General features: G+C 37.3%; 1 protein-coding gene across 1 annotated transcript; it reads left to right on the forward strand.

The window, feature by feature from the left end:
* The first annotated feature begins 12,215 nt into the window (after positions 1-12,215).
* Positions 12,216-16,448, forward strand: LOC311286208 (zona pellucida sperm-binding protein 3-like). Its single transcript, XM_084402325.1, has 9 exons — positions 12,216-13,088; positions 13,527-13,645; positions 13,971-14,074; positions 14,150-14,327; positions 14,405-14,522; positions 15,472-15,563; positions 15,645-15,733; positions 15,834-15,941; positions 16,300-16,448. The coding sequence occupies exons 1-9, from the start codon at positions 12,387-12,389 to the stop codon at positions 16,419-16,421; spliced, it is 1,632 nt and encodes a 543-aa protein (XP_084258451.1). The 5' UTR covers positions 12,216-12,386; the 3' UTR covers positions 16,422-16,448.
* Positions 16,449-21,420: the final 4,972 nt, after the last annotated feature.

Raw genomic sequence — 21,420 nt, forward strand, 5'->3', positions numbered from 1 at the left:
GAGTTGGCCCCAATGGCCTTGTGGGCAGCACACTGTTATATAATGCTGTTATGTTTTGCGAGACCCGAGTTTGAGTCCCGGCTTGTGACATTTTCCTGATCCTGTCCCCCCTCTCTCTCCCACTTCGTTTCCTGTCAATGTACTGTCCTATCATGATAAAAGGCAAAAACTGCAAAATATAAACATTTAAACTGATGCTGGTTAAGCTCCATCCACACACAGAAAAGAGTTAGCAACTTTTAAGCCACTACATCAACATCTCTCATCATTTGGATGGGGGAACGGATTCTGACAGCTGATTGCTTGCCGTCGGATTCTGTTCCCACTATGTTTCTTACAAAATGAGGTTCTAATATTTACAAAATTGGGTGTAGGGAGTTGGCCCCAATGGCATGTGGACAGTACATTGTTAAAACTTGCTGTTGTGCTTCGGGAGACCCAAGTTCAAGTCTGGGTTTGTGACTTCTTCCTGAACCTGTCCTCTCTCCCACTTTGTTTCCTGTGAACGTACTGTCCTATTATGATAAAAGGTAAAAACACCAAAATAAAAACATTTAAACTGATGCTGGTTTAGCTTCATCCACACACAGAAAAGAGTCAGCCACTTTAAAGCCACTACATCAACATCTCTCATCATGGGGGGGGGGGAACGGATTCCGACAGCTGACGTTTCGCCAATGTATCCATTGAGTTATTTCTGAATGTTCTCTGGCCATTCAAAATGTCCAGATTTTTTTATATTTTGAAAACTTTTTTTTTTCTTTGTTATGCAAACTTGAGGGGAACATTCCATTTCATCGTTCTATTTGACAAACGCTACTTTTTAGTGTTCTCTGGACATTCTGAAACAAGCAGTAACATTTAAAACATTCTATTAACATTACTGGAAAAACATTTGTTCATAACTTTGAGAGAACCTTGCCAAAACGTTTCCTGTTAGATGGGAGAGCTGTACTTGTATGACGTGTGTGACAGGGAAGTTACCAAAAGGGCAGCAGAGTGAACAGATTTGCCTTAAAGGGACTTCGAGTAATCAAAGTATGTGTGTGAATCTCATTATACTCAAAGGAAAGGCAAAATAACTTCCTTTTAGGATTGCTCTGCCTCATAGAATAGTGGAAAGCAAGATAAAAGCAGCCTAGACGGGTTCATTCAGATCTATTATGAAATAATCTCTTTATCATAAAGCAGAAATAATTCTAGGCAGAAATAACCTTTTCTTTTGTCTCTGTTTGAAGTGTTTTTCAGTTCTTTCCAAACCACAGCAAAGACAAAGAAGCTCATTTTCTCAGGCTGAGAAAGTCTGTCTTGCCCTCTGTATCCAACAACAGATCAATTACAATTGAGTTGCAGTAAGCAGGATGTATTGATCTATGATCATAATTTCCATAAATGCCATGAGTCCAGAGGCACAATTGATCCAGGCCAGACTCGGGCCATTTTGTCTATATATGAGCATTATTTGCATCATAATGGGAGTCACCATAGACTAAAGAAGCATTTTGAAATGAAGATCATGTCGTGGGAAATAAAAATCACAAGTGAGACGTCTTTAGTATCTCAAGTGCTTCTCTGTGTTGAGAATGAATGGAGATTAAATGGAGACTTCTGGTATATCGTTCAAGCTTCTTAATCCTTCAAACTTAATTTTTCAATCCTGCATTTATTCATAGTGATTGTACTGCATTGCACAAGTGCATAAATAGTTGGAACAATAAAACGTTCTAATTCTGGCATTAGTGGCAGCATTAGTGCTGTGTTTTCACATCCTGCTAGTTTTACTGTACATCTCCCAATGAAATTGTTCATCAACTCCATCTCAAATACAATGATGTGTTTTGAGCATATACTTCATTATTAGAGAATGCATAGAAATTTTGTTCAAATGTCCGTATAGGGCGTTCTATAATATTTGACCTCTTCTACTATTCTTTTGTTACTCCTCATCAAGTCCCATGTTAAAAATTTATTTCTAACATTTTTAAGGGCAAAACACCTCCACAAGGGTGTTGCCAGGTCATTGATACATGGTTGCTAGGGCGTTGCTATGTAGTTGCTAGGGCATTCTGGATGGTTTCTATGTTGTTTACTCACTGGCACAAGTCTCTTGTTCAATATATCGAAAATCACAAGTCTATAATCTAAACAAATAGGCTACATCCAACTGTAAATATTAACTGATTACATTATAAACTGTATGTTCTGTGCATTAATTGTAAGAATTTGGCTTAAGTGAAAAGATTACTATTTTGGAATTAACGTCAACCAAGACCACACAGACATGATTTTGAACACTATTCATTCTCAGTGAACTGATTAATATTAATTGTGCCCCTGTTTCAACATCTACAAAGGAAATCAATAGATGTACAGTTTCGCACAGCGCTGGTGTGTAAAAACACGAACTCAAAAGGTCAGCAGCTAGTCACTCGACAGCCAGGAAGCTAAAACCTCTCTTCAAGGCTTCAGAGCAAACAGCACGTTATTGTCAGATATCCATCTTTTCCAAGCCCAGGAGGGAAGTGTGAGATTGACGCTGAAGGCAGTGTGCTTGGCTTTAGCTACACAGTGCCACCTACAGACATAAAACGGTTATGACACTGTTCAATTTATTTATTAAATACATTTGCCACTTATATTTGGAGGAAAATACAGAGGACAGAATGAGAGAAAAAAATGTAGGCTACTGATAAGGCTACTGCAAAAATGTAGGCTACTGCGTGGTCCACCCTTGACTATATTCAGATTCAATTCAGTGAAGGATTGGTCAGACTGCCTCAAACTGATCAGTCATTAAAAGAACCGTCAGATAAGACCATTCGGTTTGGTCCATGCACATGGTTTCTAATTAAAGGGAACTTATTATGCCCATTTTTAAGAGGTAATATAAGTCTTAGGTGTCTTTACTTACACTATGCCAACATCATACGTCCTACGTCATACATCGGGTCAGAGGTCACACTTCTGCCAGAACTCGACTCTCTCGTGAAAGCACATACGGCCGCTGCCGGAAGCCAGTGATTATATTTTATTAAGTTTTTCTTACATAAAAAAAAAGAAGGCATTTATTAACTCACTGGAGTTGTGTGGATTTCTTTTATGATGGATGGATGTATGCATGCAAAACTCGGGCACTATTCAATACCAATACAAAGCTGGGAAGAGCCAGGATATTATTAATATAACTCTGATTGTGTTTGGCTGAAAGAAGAAAGTCATATACGCCTAGGATGGGTTGAGGGTGAGTAGCCTACATTATCGGATCATTTTAATTTTGGGGTGAACTATTCCTTTAATTATTTTTCAAATCACTAACCTTTAGAGTAAGTATACACAATAATACCAATGGTTGACTTCGTAAACACCCCTAATTATTTGTGAGATCTGACTGCGCCTAGTTAACTATTTTCCCTGGTCTTTCCCTAATGTGACAAAGACAAACTACCCTCCTCTGTCCCCTGCTGTGTAGTTCTGTGGGGATAAAGACCCAAACGCTCAAGCTCATTAAATATGGGGTCCCCCTTTTAGTTTTACACTGTGTCACATACAACATACTACAATACAACATAGTGTTTCTCAGTAAGACAGCCAGTCTCATTATGCGTGTGAATTCCAGATGCCACAGACGGTCATCCAGACCACAGGAATTGTTGAGAATATAACACCAGCATTTCATGCATTTCCATTTTGTTAACAAACACCAGTGTTGATTTATCAAAGAGAAAGTTATAATGAGATTTCCCAAAGCAAATGCAGATAAACCAGAGAATATATCTTGTGTGTGTGTGTCCCGGGGGGTTTAATTACTGCAAAATCACACAATCAGACATGATGGATAACTGGCTGCTAAATGTGTTTGGAGTGCAACTTCACAAACAGTAATGCAGTGAAATGAGGGAATGTGTAATTGCCTCTGAATGTGCATAGTATTTCCATGCACGTGAGAGCAGTTTTCGGACTCGAAATTACCAAATTACCGGCAGTCATTATTTCATTCACTGTCACTAAGCATTAGTCTATTTTTCCATCTCTACGGCATTACCTTGATTGAAAAATGGTAATGAAGATGCATAATAAAGAGAGAGCTAATATTGTGTGGTCAATACGAATAACCTAATAAAGGCAGTAGACGTCCATCAATGTGCTGCGGCACCAGAGAGCTGAAGTTTATTATCGGACAGATGACTGAATTACCTCCTCAAAACAAGGTAAATATGTCTTTTGAATGCAGTGGTGATTTGTGCCTTCTACCCACAATGTTTCTCAAAAGAGATCATTATTATTTGCCGTAGCAAGCATCACTTTTGCTCATGAGCTCGTGTTTAATGTACAGTCACATTTACCGTTATATTTTCCTGGGCGAAATCCAGGTTTAATATCCACGCAATTGGGAATTTGGTGTGAGTGTGAAATATTTTCCTATGCAAATTTTGCCATGTTGACGTTGTTCTATGTGAGCTTATACATTGCTCAACTATTGACAATAGTCAATGGACCTTTTCTTGCCTGCAAAAATATCGACAAAATTTCGCAAATGTGATGCACCTTTTGAGATTTTAATGAAATTTAAATGTAGTCAAAAATTGTATCCCTTAAAATTCATAAAGAAACAAATTCTTCATGTAAATTTTTGTGGGTGAAATCCAGTCATTTCAATAAGTATCCACATGATCAGGAAGTTCAAGTGAGGGCGAAAGATTTCCCCAAGCAGTTTTCTCACGGCTTCAACACGGAGAAGCAACAGAAAGCTGCTTGGTTTGAAAGTGACTTCTATGTGAGCTGTGCTTCATACATCCAGAGGCTGGACAAAGTACACAACTTCCTTACTTGAGTGAAAGTACAGATACTACTGGTCAAATATTACTCCGTTACAAGTAAAAGTTGTAAAGACCGATTTTTACTTAAAGGATCATTCCGGTATTTAACACTTTGAGTCTATTTTGTAGTTTGTTTTGGATGAACTAGAGTGGTGGACACAGAAATGTTGACGATGGGTCCTGCCTCGACTTTTTGACTCATTTAGAATCGCCTTTGACCGCTTCAGAGTGGCTGTCTATGGCCATGCACAAACATGTCCTTATAACAACCCTTAACGTTCGTTTTCAAAACTGTTCAACTCACCGAGTGGTTAGTGGTGTTCGTTGATGATTAAAAACAAATATATCGGCGCAATGTATGATTTCAATCCGTTTATTTTTCTATAGTGGAACTATTTTTTCAGATACCTCACAACCGCGTATAAACTTCCGCTCGATATTTGAGTCTGAAGCGTCTTTTCCGTTCCCGGTAGCGCAGTAATATCAACGAGCAATGAGTCCTCCAACGGAAATCAATGGGATTTTACAAAATGCCAAATAAAACACGACAGAAACTGTATTTCGCTACTCTACTTGTTTTGGAACATCAACGAACACCACTAACCACTCGGTGAGTTGCACAGTTTTGAAAACGAACGTTAAGGGTTGTTTTAAGGACATGTTTGTGCATGGCCATAGACTCCCATTCTAAAGCGGTCATGGGCAATTCTAAAATAGTCAAAAAGTCGAGACCGGAACCATTGTGAAAATTTCTTTGTCCACCACTCTTGTTCATCCAAAACAAACTACAAAATAGACTCAAAGTGTTAAATACCGGAATTATCCTTTAAGTAAAAGCACAAAAGTACTCGTTTTTAAAAGTACTCGTTTTTAAAAGTACTTAGTATCAAAAGTAAATGTCAATGCATTGTTTTATTATTGTTGCATTGTTGTGTGTAATACTTACAGTACCTTACGCCTCTGAATCTACTGTATGCCTGCCCTCATATCAATATCAAATTTATTTCTAGAACACAGTTCCAGTAGTGGGATTGAATGTGAGATTGAATAAGTGCACTCAATAATGTCCACAATGGTTTCGGACACCCACATGGCTGTTCCCTCAAATACTGCCCTATTTAATGTTTTTTGGCTTTTAGTATGAATATGTTTGCCTTACTGTTATCTATAAGCTAGTGTGCACCAAAACAATGACAAAATTTGCATTTAGAAGACCAAACCCAACGTTGAAAATTAAAATCAGGTTGATGTCAGAATGCCAACGCCGGATTGACATTAATCTCGAACGTTGGACAGACGTTGTATTGTGGTTGAAAACAAAATCGGGTTGACGTCAGAAACCAACATCAGTCGGTTTCTGAGGTCAATCCGACTTTCATTTCCAACCAAAATCATCCCCTGACTGACATTACTACTTTCTACTCAAGGACTTTGACAGAATTGTAGTGGAGTAAAAAGTACGATATTTGTCTTTCAAATGTAGTGAAGTTAAAGTAAAAAGTTTCCAGAAAAAAAAAATACTCAAGTAAAGTACAGATACTCAAAAAGTGTACTTAAGTACAGTACTCAAGTAAATGTATTTTGTTGCTGTCCACCTCTGCATACATCATAACACATTTGAAGATAGACAATGGACTTTTCTGCTAGCAGATTTTCGCTAATGTTACCACACGGTCAACATGGAATCAAAAACGCCTTACAGTCACCCAAAGCATCCTTGCAACCACCTATCAAAGGCCTTACCATCTGCATAGAAACACCCTAGTAACCACCTAAATAGCCTAGCAACCACCTTGGACTAGCAGCCCAGCAACATGCTAAATACCATGCCAATGAAGACCCACCCACGACAGCTAAGCATCATGGAGGTGAGTTTTGCACAGGTGAACACAACTTCATTTTAATTAAAACTAATCAAGTTAGTGACATGCTGCTAACATATCTGTTTCTAATCTTTTGTGTTTTGAATGTGTAATTATATTAGATTGTACAGAAAGATGCATCTTGTGGAATATCCTGTGGAGACACCATGTGATGCATGTCTTCAATAACAGCGCATTTCTAATCTGCTGGAAAGGAACGCTGATGGTTTGTGAATCAAAGCTGCACTTTTATTACTCCATCTGTTTCCTCTGGATATGTCTGGCATTGGGTTTCTTTAACGCCACATTTGATTTTGTCTCGTTTTTCTTTTACTCATATTCCCTTATTTCAGGTTGTTGTTTTTTTCTCTCTCTGAAACAACACTTCTCACACAAATGAGATCTTACACATCTCAATTGTTTCTCCTAGACGGCAATGATGAGATTAGATGGACAGCAAATGAAGACTGAAACTCCAACTCAGAATTATTCTCCAGAATCCCACGAACCCAAGAGTCATTTCACACATAAGTTTGAACAGTGTCTCAAAATGTGCTCTGATTTTGACATCACCACATGCTGGTCATAAAATAAGAATACTGCTAAACCATCTTACGACTTTTCGATTATTTGGCCTGTCATTGTGATCATGGTCTTTCTTTTTCCTTCATGCAAAGTCCAGCAATACCAATTTTTCCAAGGTTTCCAAATGTGCCATTTTTACTGTTGTGTCTTTGCAATTCTTTGTTGTATTGAAATGAAAAAAAGAAAGATTTTTCAAGGGTTCTGACCAATGAATTTCTATTTTGCATAATAATAATAATAATAATAAAGTAGTCGTATAGATCATTTATTCACCAAATCAATCAATAATTATTTATTTGTATTTGTATTTATTCATTAAATATTTTTTGAAATTTGCAATATATATACAGTATATATATATATGTATGTATATGTGTATATATATATATATATATATATATATATATATATATATATATATATATATATATATATATGTGTGTGTGTGTGTGTGTGTAATATGATTTAATAAATATTTTTATATGCACTCATAAAGAGCAGTTTCTGATAGATTTAATAGAGACCATAATTAGAATGATAGAAATTTGCATGATGTTTACAAGCCTCACAATGACATTTTTTTAAATTTCCTGATATTTCTATGTGGGAAATCTGTACCAATATCTGAAATCACTGATTTCAATATGAATTCAAACATTTCTCATCAAATTCTTCCAACGGCTAAATGATCTGAGCTGCTGTCCAACTTTATTTTATGACTATTCTTTTGTTCTAAACTCATAGGAACTTAAGGAGAAACAAACTTATTACTTAACTGAAAACTTGATTAAGTCTCAACCAGCCCAGAGAAGCTTGTGTCGAGCAGAGGTCCTCGAGCACCTCACTCCCACAGAATGCTCTTATCTGGAGGAGAAATCCAGCTGCATCTCCGAAATATCTGATGGGCTCAGAGGAGCCTGTGATCATGTGACTCTCTGAGCGCTCGGGCTCTGAAATAACAAAGCACGGGTTAAACAAAGACAAGCAGATGTGTGGGAGCAGAAGGCTTCTGATCATTCAATAGACACGTAAAGCTGCCCGATTCACTTCTCGCGGTTAAACATTTGTCATCCTCATCCACTCAGAGCCAAGCTTTTGGCAAGCTCCTTTATCGTTTCTCGCCACGCTGCAGCCACACAAAGAAACACACCACTGAAAGCATCATGTAGATTGCAGACCCGTAGGAAGGGAGAATCACAAATGAGATATTTTTAATGTCTCAATTGTTTCTCCTAAACAGATATGAGGTTACATGGAGATCAAATGGAGACTTTTGCTTAAAGGAATAGAAAAGAAAAGTCTGAAATCAAAGTCATTGCAATCATTTTTATTTCATGTTTATTAATCATGTATTTTCCTCTGGGGTCACAGCAAAAAAAAAGTCAAACTGTTGGTAAATCAAGTCAATGCTGTTAAATGATACTAAGACTAATTATGTTACCTTAAGGTGCAATTCAATCAAAAGCACTATGGCCAGAAGTCATCCATCCAGGGGTGTAACTAGGCCCATTTTGCTATTCTCCGTAATACGTAGGCTACACTAATTCGTAATCGCCTCAGTCCCCTTTAAAGCTACACTGTGTAATATTTTAAGTTGATTTTTAGCAAAAAACACTTTGTTCTTTTAAAATTATACGTTCTCATTAATGTTTAATCACTTCAACCAACTAATTAAGTATTCTCGTAAGTGTATAATCTGCCATTTAGAATACATACGAGCGAGTCGCTCCATCATTCAGTTGCGCCTCCATCTTGAAAATACATTAGACAAAGAGGGACATACCTGGAAATTCAAGCTTCGCCTTTCGCGTTTTTACACTCAGTGGCACCGTGACGATTGCGAGGGGGAGATTACTCGCGACTGCCGGCAGATTTGAAATAATACGGCCACCATAGGAGTTAAAACGCCCTTTGAAAATGGGAGGGGCTAGAAAGTAATATTCAGTTAGTAGTCATAAACAATTTCACCGCTAGATGGGAGAAAATCCTACACAGTGTAGCTTTAAAACTCACATGAAACCGTGAACACAAGTGAAGCCAAAACACGTGAAAAGAACTGTCAGATGAACTAATGAGAGGTCCTCTGCTGCCATCTACTAGATATAATGGAAAATTTCATGTCATTTTCATGTTAAAAGTTTTTGTTTTCCACCAGGTGACAGAAATCTAAAACATGGCATATTTTCCATGTTATCTCCATGAATGAAAATGAGAAATGTAGATATTCTTTAAAGTTAATTTTACTGCACAAATGTAGTGTTAAAAAAAATTGAGTTTAAAACTGCTTTGCGTCGTGACCGGATTACCAACTAGGGTCGGGTGTGCATTATTTTTCTAATAATTCAACGCCCGTCATCAATTAATTCTTACATAAATCATTATGTTTAGGGAAAGTCCCCATAAAACATAAAAACCCAACGTGTGTGTGTTTAAATAGACACAAATGTTACAATTATTGATTTCATTCATTATTAAATTGATATGTGTGTGTGTGTGTGTGTGTGTGTGTGTGTGTGAGGGAGAAAGAGAGAGAGAGAGAGAGAGAGAGAGAAGAAATTAGTCTCCATTGCATTTGCTCTCCATTTAATCTCATTGTTGGAAAAAAACAAGTAAGATATTAAAGAGATGTTTTTTTTTGTGTGATTTTTATTTCCTACAAGGTTGTAGCTATACTGCATATTTGACAAATGTAGTTGGTCATGCATGTGGAAAGGACGCATACGGTGCACAGTGTACAGTGTACATACCGCAGAATTAGCCTAATCACACTACACTTTCTGCCATATAAAGCTGAAATGATAAGGGTAGTATGCTATTCTGAATTCATCCAGCCTGAAAGTCTTCCAAGGCTCTCAGCTGCTAAATGCAACATAATTACAGCTGCCGCTGCCCTCTAGTGGTATGAGTGCTCAGTACTCAGAGCTCATTTAGCATGTTTCATAATGAGCAGCTGCTGCCTGTCTGTGTCTGTGGGGAGTATGGGGTCATGGATACCTGCTTCCTGCGGTCCCCAGCAGATGGCCCTTGCTTTCTGGCACCGGTGTCGCAGACGCCACCGGTCCCATTCAGATCCCCTGGGCCAAATTAGAGGCCATTAATAGAGTTACTCAGAATGGCATAATAGGGTTGATAGGCAGCTCCAACTGATCTGAGACCTGTCCTCTCACAGCTTCCTCTTGTGTCAGAGTGTTTAGCACAGCATGTCATAAAATTCTGTGAAAGACTAACACAACACACCACCCGATAAACACGCTTTGTGCTCGGAGTCGTGAGGGAATCTGCAGTGTGTTTTGTGGAACAGAGTGTGAAAATATTTTGCAACCTCTGAATATAGAGAATATTAGGGTATATTTTATCAAAGAATTATGTTTTTCCCCTTAATTAGCATATGGTATAGTGGTATAAATGAGTAAAAGAAGAACTAAAAAGCATGGTTCTGTGTCTTTTCACAAAGATAAATCTCAAAGAAAAATTTTAATTTAAAAAGTTAAATTTCGACAAAGGTTATCAACTTGACTTCATGAACTTTTTAACTTTTCATATTGGACATTTATAAATGCCCTGCATATATATGTTGATATGACGTCGCGAGCCTAATTTATTTAGGCTATATATATAAGTATAAAATAGCTTCTTCTTTTTTTTAAAGGTAAACATCATATTTATACATAAGATATAAGATATATTTTAAATACATTTACTGGTGAAACCCCATGTTTTACAGTTCAAAAATATAAATATATGTCTATATTTGAAATAAATTAATCTTATTTCCTTATTTAAGTATAAAAGTACCCTTTTTTAATTATAAGTATTCATTCTGTTTTAATATTAATACAAATTCTCATAGGCCTATATTTTAAATACATAGCCTATCTTTGAGTCAATGTTTTCTTATGAAACCATTTCTTTTTTCCATAATAATGACAATCGATATTATTGTTAAATATAGTTTTAAATACATTTCCTCACGTTGTCATGTGATCAAAGTATCAACAGTTGAAAGTATTAATAGGCTTGTTCGACTTGAACCGGCGCTGCACAGACCGATCGGTTTATGACATCAAAGTACCGCGAGAGCAATTCAAAAGCATATAGGAGCCGTCTACTTTCTATTCGCTCTCGCGGTACTTTGATGTCATTCACCGATCGGTCTGTGCAGCGCCGGTTCTTGTCGAACAAGCCTGTTGTGAAATGCGTGTGAAGTTAGGCTTGTTTGAGATGCGCCTTGCCTCGCCTGAAATGTTGCCGAGAGTAGGCGGCTGCAGTGAGAGGAGGACTGAAAAAAGCGCAGGCAAGACGGACAGTTCTCTCTTCTCGTAGTGGATCTGACACCTGTGAGATCAAAGATGGATATCGCGGGATTCATGCTCGTGCACAGTGTTGCTAATAAACTGGATGCAATTCAAGTTCTGTTGCTTTTATATGAAAATAAATAAAATGAACAAGACACCCAAAGTACTTGTTATTTAATTCCATTCCAAATACATGTTTATCAATATTTTTTTCTTTAATACAGACATAGCCTATGTGTTTTTATTTTTATTTTTTTTAATAAAAATTAAATTGCATAACCCAAAGAGATCGCACTGTCAGATAGTTTGGGAATATTCACACATAACATATACACATAAAACCTGATATTAGAGTTTTAAAATCAAACATTTTAAAAGAGAACAATACATCACAGTTGTTTAAACCAATGAGCATTAAGCTGTGTCGTCAGCAAGTCGTTTCCCATCGTGCTTTTGATCAGCGCAGTCAGTGGAGAGCAACTGCGCTCGACTGCAGAATTCGACACGTGCGCCTTGCGATCGCGAGAGATTTTTGACATACGTCAGCATGACATCAGAGCAAGGCGGACCGCACTCGGACACATTTCTAACCGGCATGCATCTCGCGCTGATCACCGGTGATCGGTTCTGCGCAGATTTTGCTCATCTCAAACAAGCCTGTTGTCAGCAGAAGAACGGAACTTTTTTGATTGGCATGGGCTGGAGGGAAATTGAAAAGGGCGGAGTCAAATTTGAACTTGACCTTTCCTACCAATCAACATTAAAGACTGATAGGAAGTTGTTATATATCCCTTAAGAACTCAGTGGAATATATTGAGAGACAAACAATGGGAAGAAGTTCAGTGGTTATTGATTTTATATTTACAGTTTCATGTGGATTAATGTGCTGTGCTGAACAATTGGATGTATGGGAACAATCTTTAGATCAGGGTTCACGTGTCTTCAGATATCCAATGCCAGCACAAGGGCCTGCACAAACTGATCAAAGTGCGGTAGGCTTTGCATCCAACATGTTTCAAAACCTTCTTGAATCCAGGGGACCTTCACCTGTGGCTCCTTGGAGACCCGACCCAGCATTGGTGGGACCTTCATCGCAAGAGCTACTAATGCAAGCACAACCTCAGAGAACCAACTACGCACCCGTGCCCCTTCATCCTAGCATGCCTTTGCGAAGCCAAGTGAATTTTGGACTGATAAAACCTGAGCAAAAGGTTGAGACTTTCTCACAAACCCAACAGGGACTCCAGACGCCCATTCCAGGTCCTAACCTCTTTCCTGACATCCATGATGAGGAGGTGGTTATGGAGCCAGATTTCGAACCCAAAGCGCCAGAGCCAGCAAACTCTGTGGAGGTTCATTGTGGCGAGGTCTCTGTCAAAGTGCAGGTGAAGCAAGATTTCTTGGGAAACAATCAGTTCATCAACCCTTCTGATCTGACGCTGGGTGGTTGTCCATCTGTTGGATTTGATGACCATGCCAAGATTGTTGCCTTTGAATCAGCTCTACAAGAATGTGGAAGCACAGTAACGGTACTGTATGTCCTGAGCATTGGTGCTCTAGCTGTTTACTTCTTCTGTTTTAGTTGTGTAATCTGGCTATTAGGGACTTAAGGATTTTTGTAACCTTTTAGACAAGATGCTCTTTGGGTGTTTTCATTTTTGCATTGACCTCAACATGGCCACATGAAAAAGCTAAATGTGTAATATTTGAATTATGTGATTGGGATATTGGTTGACTATTTATTTTTTGAATTTATTTAGCCATGTTAATTTTTTTTTTATTTTTTTTTTTTTTTTATTGAGCATTTATCATATCTTATTTTGTATTTCTTTTCATCCTTTCCTTTTTTTTTCTATATTTTATTTTTTAAATTGTCTTTTTATTTACATTTATTTCTTTCTTTTTTTATCTTTTTTTTTTTTTGTATGAATAAAATTGTGTTTATGTGGACCATTATTTATTTTCAGATGACTGAAGATTCGCTTCTTTATTCCTTTATTTTGGTGTATTCACCTTCACCTCTTCCAAACACACCCATTGTAAAGACCAATGAAGCTAGGGTTGCAGTTCACTGCGTCTACCCAAGGTAAACCTCTTTAAATCTACTGCAAAACTAATGCTACATGACAACCAGGCTTTAGTTTACAAGAGCTAATGACAGCATTTTAGTGCAACATACAGAACAAATTTAAGATTTTGATAATAAAGTTGTAATGTTTTGGGAATGAGCTTATAATAGGCCTTTTTTGAGAATGAAGTACAATTTTAGTTTTTTCACCCTCTCAAATGTTTAATCTATTCACTTTTACTTCACATTAATTTTTAACCTCCTCATTTTACAATTTAAGTCTTTATAGTTGTCATACTTTCTTTGGTTCTCCACATGCTGTACATTTTCTTGTATCTTTCAGGAAACACAATGTAAGTAGTAATTCATTGCATCCCACTTGGGTTCCCTATGCTGCCACGAGAGCTGGCGAAGAATACCTACACTTTTCCCTTAAGATCATGAGTGGTAAGTGGTCTTTTTAGCATTGTGTTAGTTCTTAACCTGAATGCCTTAATCGTTCGGCCTTAACCTGTCCTACAGATGACTGGAGGAATGAGCGACCCTCTAACGCCTACTTCCTGGGAGATTTCATAAACCTGGAAGCCTCAGTGGTCCGTGCCAATCACGTTCCCCTGCGGGTGTTTGTGGAAAGCTGCGCTGCTACTTTGAGCCCCAGCGGGGAATCAAACTCCGTCTACGCGTTCATCGAGAACAGCGGGTGAGCGACTGTTTTAGACAGACCTGTTGAACGCTTTACTATTGCGCCATTGTTGCTTTATAATGTAAAATCTTTAGGTGCATGTTGGATGCCAAGCTGACCAATTCCAGATCCAGGTTCATGCCCAGGATACAGGATGACAAGTTACAGTTTCAGATAGAGGCATTCAGATTTAAGCAAGATTCCCGTGGATTGGTGAGTCCATTATCATAAAAATGTGCGAAAGGTTACAAGAGTTTGTCACTGGTAAAAGGGCAACTTTGTACACTACCAATCCCTAAAAGGTGCACCTTGGAATAGTAATGTGTATCGTTGAGGTATTACTGTGAACTTTCGAGTAAATAAGGTACAATGATTAAGGGTACTACCCCAGTAGTCGCGTTTCCATTACAGATTTGCGCAAAACTTTAGCTTTTTTTTTTTTTTTTTTTTGACAAAAAACTATTGCGAAATGACAGCGTTTCCATTGACCGATCTTATGCGACTAAAACTTTTTTTTTTTTTCCTCTCGCGATAAGTAAAATCATTCCAAAAACCATGGCAAGGGACGTTGGTAGGTTTATGTACTATATCGCAGCCACTGCACTAGCCATTATTATTAATCGAAGGAGGTGTATGTGTGTTTTCCAAGCATTAATGGTAAGGAACGACCCTTATTATACTTGAGAGCGGCACACATGAGGTGTTTCTCCCTCATATCTGCTTCGAGGTCTTGATTGTGCCATTTATTTGAGGTTTAGAATCCATTATTCCTGTAATTCTTTCGTCTTATATGAATTTAATAAAGAACTCTGTCTCGTATTCTGTCCAAACACACGTCGTCAGGTGACCTGTAAATGCGTTTCCATTGAAATTTCTTTTTCGAATTGCCTGAAAAACCACCTCATGTGAGCGTAAAAACTTTTTTGCAATTAAATGGGAGTTTTTGTGAAATTGACGTGTTTCCATTGGGCGTAATTTCAATTTGCGCAATTTGAAGGGTAACGGAAACGCGGCTAGTGACAAGCTGTTGTACCCCTAAAAGTTTTGCACTTTTGCTTCCGAGAGAGTGTAGCCTACAGTTTTTGTTCCATTCACACTTGATCAGCTGTTTGTTAATCTGAATTAAACAGACTGAGTTTAGTATTTTGTTTTTCTCTCCCAGATCTACATCACTTGTCATTTAAAGGCTACTACAACATCCAGTCCCATTGATATGACGAACAAGGCCTGCTCATTTATTCATGAAATAAACAGGTATGGGTGAAGTAATGTCAGAAGCAATTTCAGGAGTCTCCATTAAACGTCCAATGAGTTTTTCCCCGTGTGTCCTAACAGCTGGACTGCTGCAAACGGAGACGATCAGGTGTGTGGCTGTTGTGACACCAGCTGTGCCATGAGGAAGGCCAGAAGTCTGGACACTGATGGTATCGTTCCACTTTTAAATTCATTCAAATATATGTGGAAAGCTATAAACTACTGCTGTGCAACGTGAATGTTATTTCCATATTTTTTTGCATTTTTAAGATTCCACGTTGGAAGATGAGGCTACTATTGGACCGATTTTAGTCCAGCAGCTGAGACCAATGGAGAACGAGACTTTACTGCAAATTCAAGAGCCATCAAAAGATGCAGGTGACCGTTGACTTGACTGATATGATGGATTTAGCATACAGTGGCCACAAAATGCAAACGGGTTTGGGCTGGTGAAATATTTAAAGTCTCTTATGATTTATTCCTGTGATCAAAGATGAATATTCAGCATCATTACTCCAGTCTTCAGTGTCACATGATCCTTCAGAAATCATTCTAATATGATGATTTGCCGCTCAAGAAACATTTCTTATCCATGTTTCAAACAGTTGTGCCACTTTATTTATGTGGAAATGAATTTATTTTATGATTCTTTGAATGGAAAGCTCAAAAGAACAGTAGTTTTGTCTGTGTCCTGCATCCATGTCATAACCCTCACTCCTTTACCTTCTTTCTCCAGAGTACTCCAAGTTGGTGCTCATTACTGTTTTGGTGGTTGCAGTTGGAATTTTGTGTGTCGTTATCCTCGGAACGTTGTTTTGCCGAAGACGCCAGAAAGTGCGCGCGCTGACTTGTGAATGACAATAAAAGGTGTTTTGTCTAATGGGTGTGTTTGTTTCCTTGGTCTGCTGTCGCCCGCAGTTAGTTGGTTAAAGCCCATTAGGTTCTTGTTTCTGTTCAGGGAATCCCATCTGTAGTAAATGACCCATCAACTTTTAAAATTGCTGATGCGACACTGTTTACTGGTTTGGAGCATGCTAACAATTTGCCATTGACTGCTTTCTGGCGCTTTAAAAGCGACACAGATGTAGGTGTCTGTGTGCTTCTATGTTTTCAAAGGGGAAAAAAGGGAATTTCGGAGTAGTAGATCTGACTTTGGATTTGACTGCTCAACCAACAACATCCTAGATAAGAGTTTCACTGTTAAAAAAGATATGCATTTATTGTTTTGAAAAGTTAGCACTTTTTAATCAGCAAGAATGCATTCAATTGATCAAAAGTGAAAGTCATTTATAATGTTACGAAAGATTTCGATTTCAGATAAGTGTTGTCTCTTTATTCAATAAAAGAATCCTAAAAATGCATTGTGCTTTCCACAAAAAATATTAAGCTACACAACTGTTTTCAGCATTGATAAATGTTGCTTGAGCAGCAAATCAGCATTAGAATGATTTCTGAAGGATCATGTGACACTGAAGACTGGAGTAATGACTGAAAATTCAGCTTTGCATCACAGAAATTAGTTTAATTTTTTTTTTTTTTTTTTTTTTATAGAAAACAGTTCTTCTAATCTGTAATATTTCACAGAATTGCTGTTTTTACTGCGTCTTTGATCAAATAAATGCAGCCTTAATTGGCATTAGAGACTTCTTTCATCAGCATTAAAATTATTAAAAATGGACCTGAATAAAAAAAAAAAGTATTATATTTCTCGTCAGCGAATATGAGACTAATATAAAACCACTTCCATAAAAATGGCTTTTATATTTTGGCGACTGAGTTTTATGGTCCATGTCTTGCACTTGCTGAAACAGACTGCATCCCTGCACATGGCTCATGGGAACAGGAAGACAAATAGACTTAATTAAAAGGGCCATAAAAGCTATAGGAAGCTTTATTAAAATGAAGTGAGGTATGGAAGTATAATGGTGTGTTTGTAGCCAGCTGATGTTGTGTAATATTGGTGTGTTTTACAAACACATCCATTGACTCGCAGTGACCCAGTAATGAGTAATAAACCACATGGTTTATGGTGTGGTTTTGCTGCCTTACAAATACCCAAAACGAGAGAGAGAGAGAAATGCTCATGTGGAAATATTTATAATTCAGGGCAGTTATGATAAATTACTATGTTGTTGTAAAATAAAATATGCCTTTGACTAGATGATTCCAGATCACAAAATATTTGTACCCAAAATAAATGTTAAAAGGAGCTAAACTTACAATGCGTTTTACAAAATAATAAATCAAAATGACTGAAGTAAAGCCAAATAAGGTGAGCAATTTTCAATTGTTTTGTTTTTCATTTTCAGGATCATTCTGTTTATAATGTTAGCCAGAGAAATCAAGTTTAAAGAATTAATGTAATGAGCTGACACCCAAATGCATATAATGCTATTTATGTTGTATGTTTTTAAAGAATGCAACACTTGTCTTGGCTTTTTACTACTTCTGTGTTGGAAATATTAATGACCAAAAAATAATAAAAAGGAGTAAAAACACCTGCAAACATTGCAGAAAATCCTACTTTTAAACTGTATTTTGTACTGTTTTCCATTAAAAGGTCTAAATATATATATATATTTAAAAAGATCAATTTAATTGAGTTAAAATTTTATGAGATATTACTTTTAAGATAATATATCTTGAATGTGTGTATGTATATGTATATATATATATATATATATATATATATACAGTACATACATATTCATATAGGCTATATTTACATTTTTTATAAGAAGTATAAAATGTGTAAAATATTTCTATAGTATTAAAAAAAAAGAAAAGAAAAAGTAAATATTATTTTTCATGTCATTTATTTTGAATATGTTTTTTTTTCTCCAATGGCCATATTTCTGTGTATAATAACTCAGTGAATCTATTCATGTATTTGTTTTATATGGTTGTATGACAGCCTTTTTGTGTCCGTTTAGAAATGTACTTATAATATAGAATATGTAAAAAAAGAATGTAAATGCATAAACATGGAAAATGTTGACACTTAACTCTGTATTTCTTAACTCATTAATATTTCTGTATTTTTTGCCAACTTGTGCATGATGTCTTTTTGGATTTGCACTGTGTAATTTCTTTTGTGTAGCGTGTTTTTATGAGAAGCACTTCAGTTATTGAACTCTTTCACTGTACATGACCCTGTTCTTCTTGTGTTTGAATGAGGAAGGTAGACTGACCAAGATAAAGATGACAAAGGCCTCCGTCATGGAGCGAGACGACCCCTGTCAGAGCTCATAATTAACCCCCTTAATTAAGACCCCCGTCAACAATGAAATGTTCATAATGGAGGAGGAGATTTAATTACCTTTCTCTTGCAGACCAAGATCCAGACACTCAGGAAACAATTAAGTTCCTCTTAGCCTGTGTAATGGCCCTGAGTCTGGGCTTCACTGACCTCCTCTATTAATAACACATAAGATGTCTTCAGATCACAGACTTCACTTCAGTGTATTCAGGAAATGATGAGGTAATTGTCTTTGTAAAATGAATGAACACAGAGGTCATTTCAGCGGCTAATGCTGGATTCTGAGGTGAGGATGACTTATGACTGGTCGGGGGAAGTTGGTCCTTTAAAAATATTAACTGATGAAGCTTTTGATGTATATTAGGAAACGTTGAAATGAACTAAGATTAGCAAATGCTTTATTTTTCATTGTTAGTCTATGTTAACTAATGTTAACAAACGGAACCATATTAGATTATTAAAAATAATAGAGCATAGAAACAGTCCACAGAATGAGAATAAAATAAAATGTTAAATAAATATGACGAGAACGTGCAATTCGTCTGGAAACACACACGCATATAATTCAAGAAACGGACAAGAAAAAAATAGAGTAGCAAGTTTTTTTTTTTAAAGTGTCTGTGCAGAAACATGGAGTAGCCTATAAGTAAAAAAAATTAAAGTCCCCATATGAAATCAAAATGGACGTTTTTTGGCTTTTAGTATGAATATGTTAGCCTTACGGTTATCTATAAGCTAGTGTGCTCCAAAACAATGACTTATTACAATCATTTATTAGATATAAGAATTAAAAATGTAAAGTCTCTCACTTCCGCCAATATGGATCAATGATTTTGATGACATCACTCTGCACTTTAGCTTCTCATCAGATTTTCTGTCCAATCAAATCTAGAATCTAAAGCGTCCCGCCCCCAGATAAACGCTGAAGCTGCGGCTGAAATCAGTCACTTTTACTATTTTCTATTTGGTGAATGCATGGCACATAGTGCACTAGGGGATATGGAACTATTCAGACAGTGTAAATCAGGGTTCCTGCACCTTGGTGAACTTCAAATTCAAGGACCTTTCAAGGACTCTCCAGGTCCAATACCCTTAAATTCAAGGACTTAATGTGGGGACACATTTCAAGTGAGAGCAAGGTTACATTGTGTTACCTTGTAAGATACATTGTTACAGTTTTGCATGTGTGAACATCATGGCAACATACAACACAAAGTACCTCACACGGGAAACATTTAACATAACACGTAAATGCGCGTAACTAACGTAAATAAAGCAAGCTAGTATGCATAGGCCACGAAGTGCTGGCGAAATAACATTAGCGAACCGGAGGGTATATGGAATTTTTCCCAGAAAACTTCTTGCACAAACTAAATTCAAGCACTTTCAAGGACTTATATCTATGCATGTTTATTTTCAAAACCTTTCCAGGGCCTTGACATTTTTTTTTTTTTTTCAGATTCACAAACTTTCAAGGATTTCAAGGACCCGTGGGAATGCTTTCCATTGGGGCGAACGAAGTCTGGTTTCACATTAGCGTCACGCGAACTGCCGCAGCGCACACACAGTCTGGTCCAGAGACACACACGATAGTATCATGTGTGCGAGTCGGCGCAGATCAGAAAAGGTATCAGACTCGTCGGACCCAAATGAATTCTACACAGAATGCTATATTTTAAAGCGGTATGGAGAAACAGTTTGATTAGAAGCTAATACTGTCGAGCTTTGTCACGCTCAATGGCTCTGGCCGAGCTGTGATATAAATACTGCAAATACTGCTTTGTCGAGCTCAATGGCTCTGGCCGAGCTGTGATAAACGAAACGCTATTGGCTATTTTTTTTAAAGGGGAGGAGCTGTTCGATGTGTCCCGCCCATAGACTGTAAAAAAATAGGTCCCGCCCTGTCTTTCTGTTTCAGTGGAAATTACATAAGCACATGGAATAAGGCTGCAATGCACTTCATTGGGCCTTTAACACCATCTTTAACATAAAAACAGAGCCTGTGTTTGCAAAAGCATATGCTATTGCTATACTACACTGCACTTACAGTATGTATAGAAGGCTATATTATGCTAATAAGTTAATTGTCCGTATGCATGGGATATCCGGATGAAAATAAGCATGCAACTGAGTCAGAATAGCGTGCAATGCAACATTATGGACCTGACAGTTGGAAGGCAAGGCAAGTAATGACAGCCATTATTTTAACACTTCTTTTTTTGACTCATTATTTGACAGTGTGTAATAATGCAAGCTGTTTCACATACTACCTAAAAATAGTATGTACTATAGTGGGGTTGTGTAGGCGGTGTCTGCTGCACAACACAGCCTGTATAATGCTGCCCTCTGCTGGTGATTGAATTGATCCTTTATTTAAAATAAAGTCTGTCATCATTTACTCACCCTCAAGTTGTTCCAAACCTTTATAAATGTCTTTGCTCTGCTGTACAAGAATGTTTGTAACCAGATCTCAGGCCCCATTGACTACCATAGTATTGTTTTCCCCTACTATGGAAGTCAATGGGGCCCAAGATCTGTTTGGTGACCAACATTCTTCAAAATACTATCTTCCTTTGTGTACAGCAAAACAAAGACATT

Source organism: Rutilus rutilus (assembly GCF_951802725.1).
Source record: "Rutilus rutilus genome assembly, chromosome: 2".
Lineage (NCBI taxonomy): Eukaryota > Metazoa > Chordata > Actinopteri > Cypriniformes > Leuciscidae > Rutilus > Rutilus rutilus.

Bases quoted from the DNA above. Each gene is read 5' to 3' on its own strand.
- LOC311286208 (XM_084402325.1), top strand. From the start codon at position 12,387: ATGGGAAGAAGTTCAGTGGTTATTGATTTTATATTTACAGTTTCATGT. The intron at 14,075-14,149 runs GTAAGTGGTCTT...CCTGTCCTACAG, and splicing joins TTCCCTTAAGATCATGAGTG to ATGACTGGAGGAATGAGCGA. The intron at 15,564-15,644 runs GTATGGGTGAAG...GTGTCCTAACAG, and splicing joins TTTATTCATGAAATAAACAG to CTGGACTGCTGCAAACGGAG.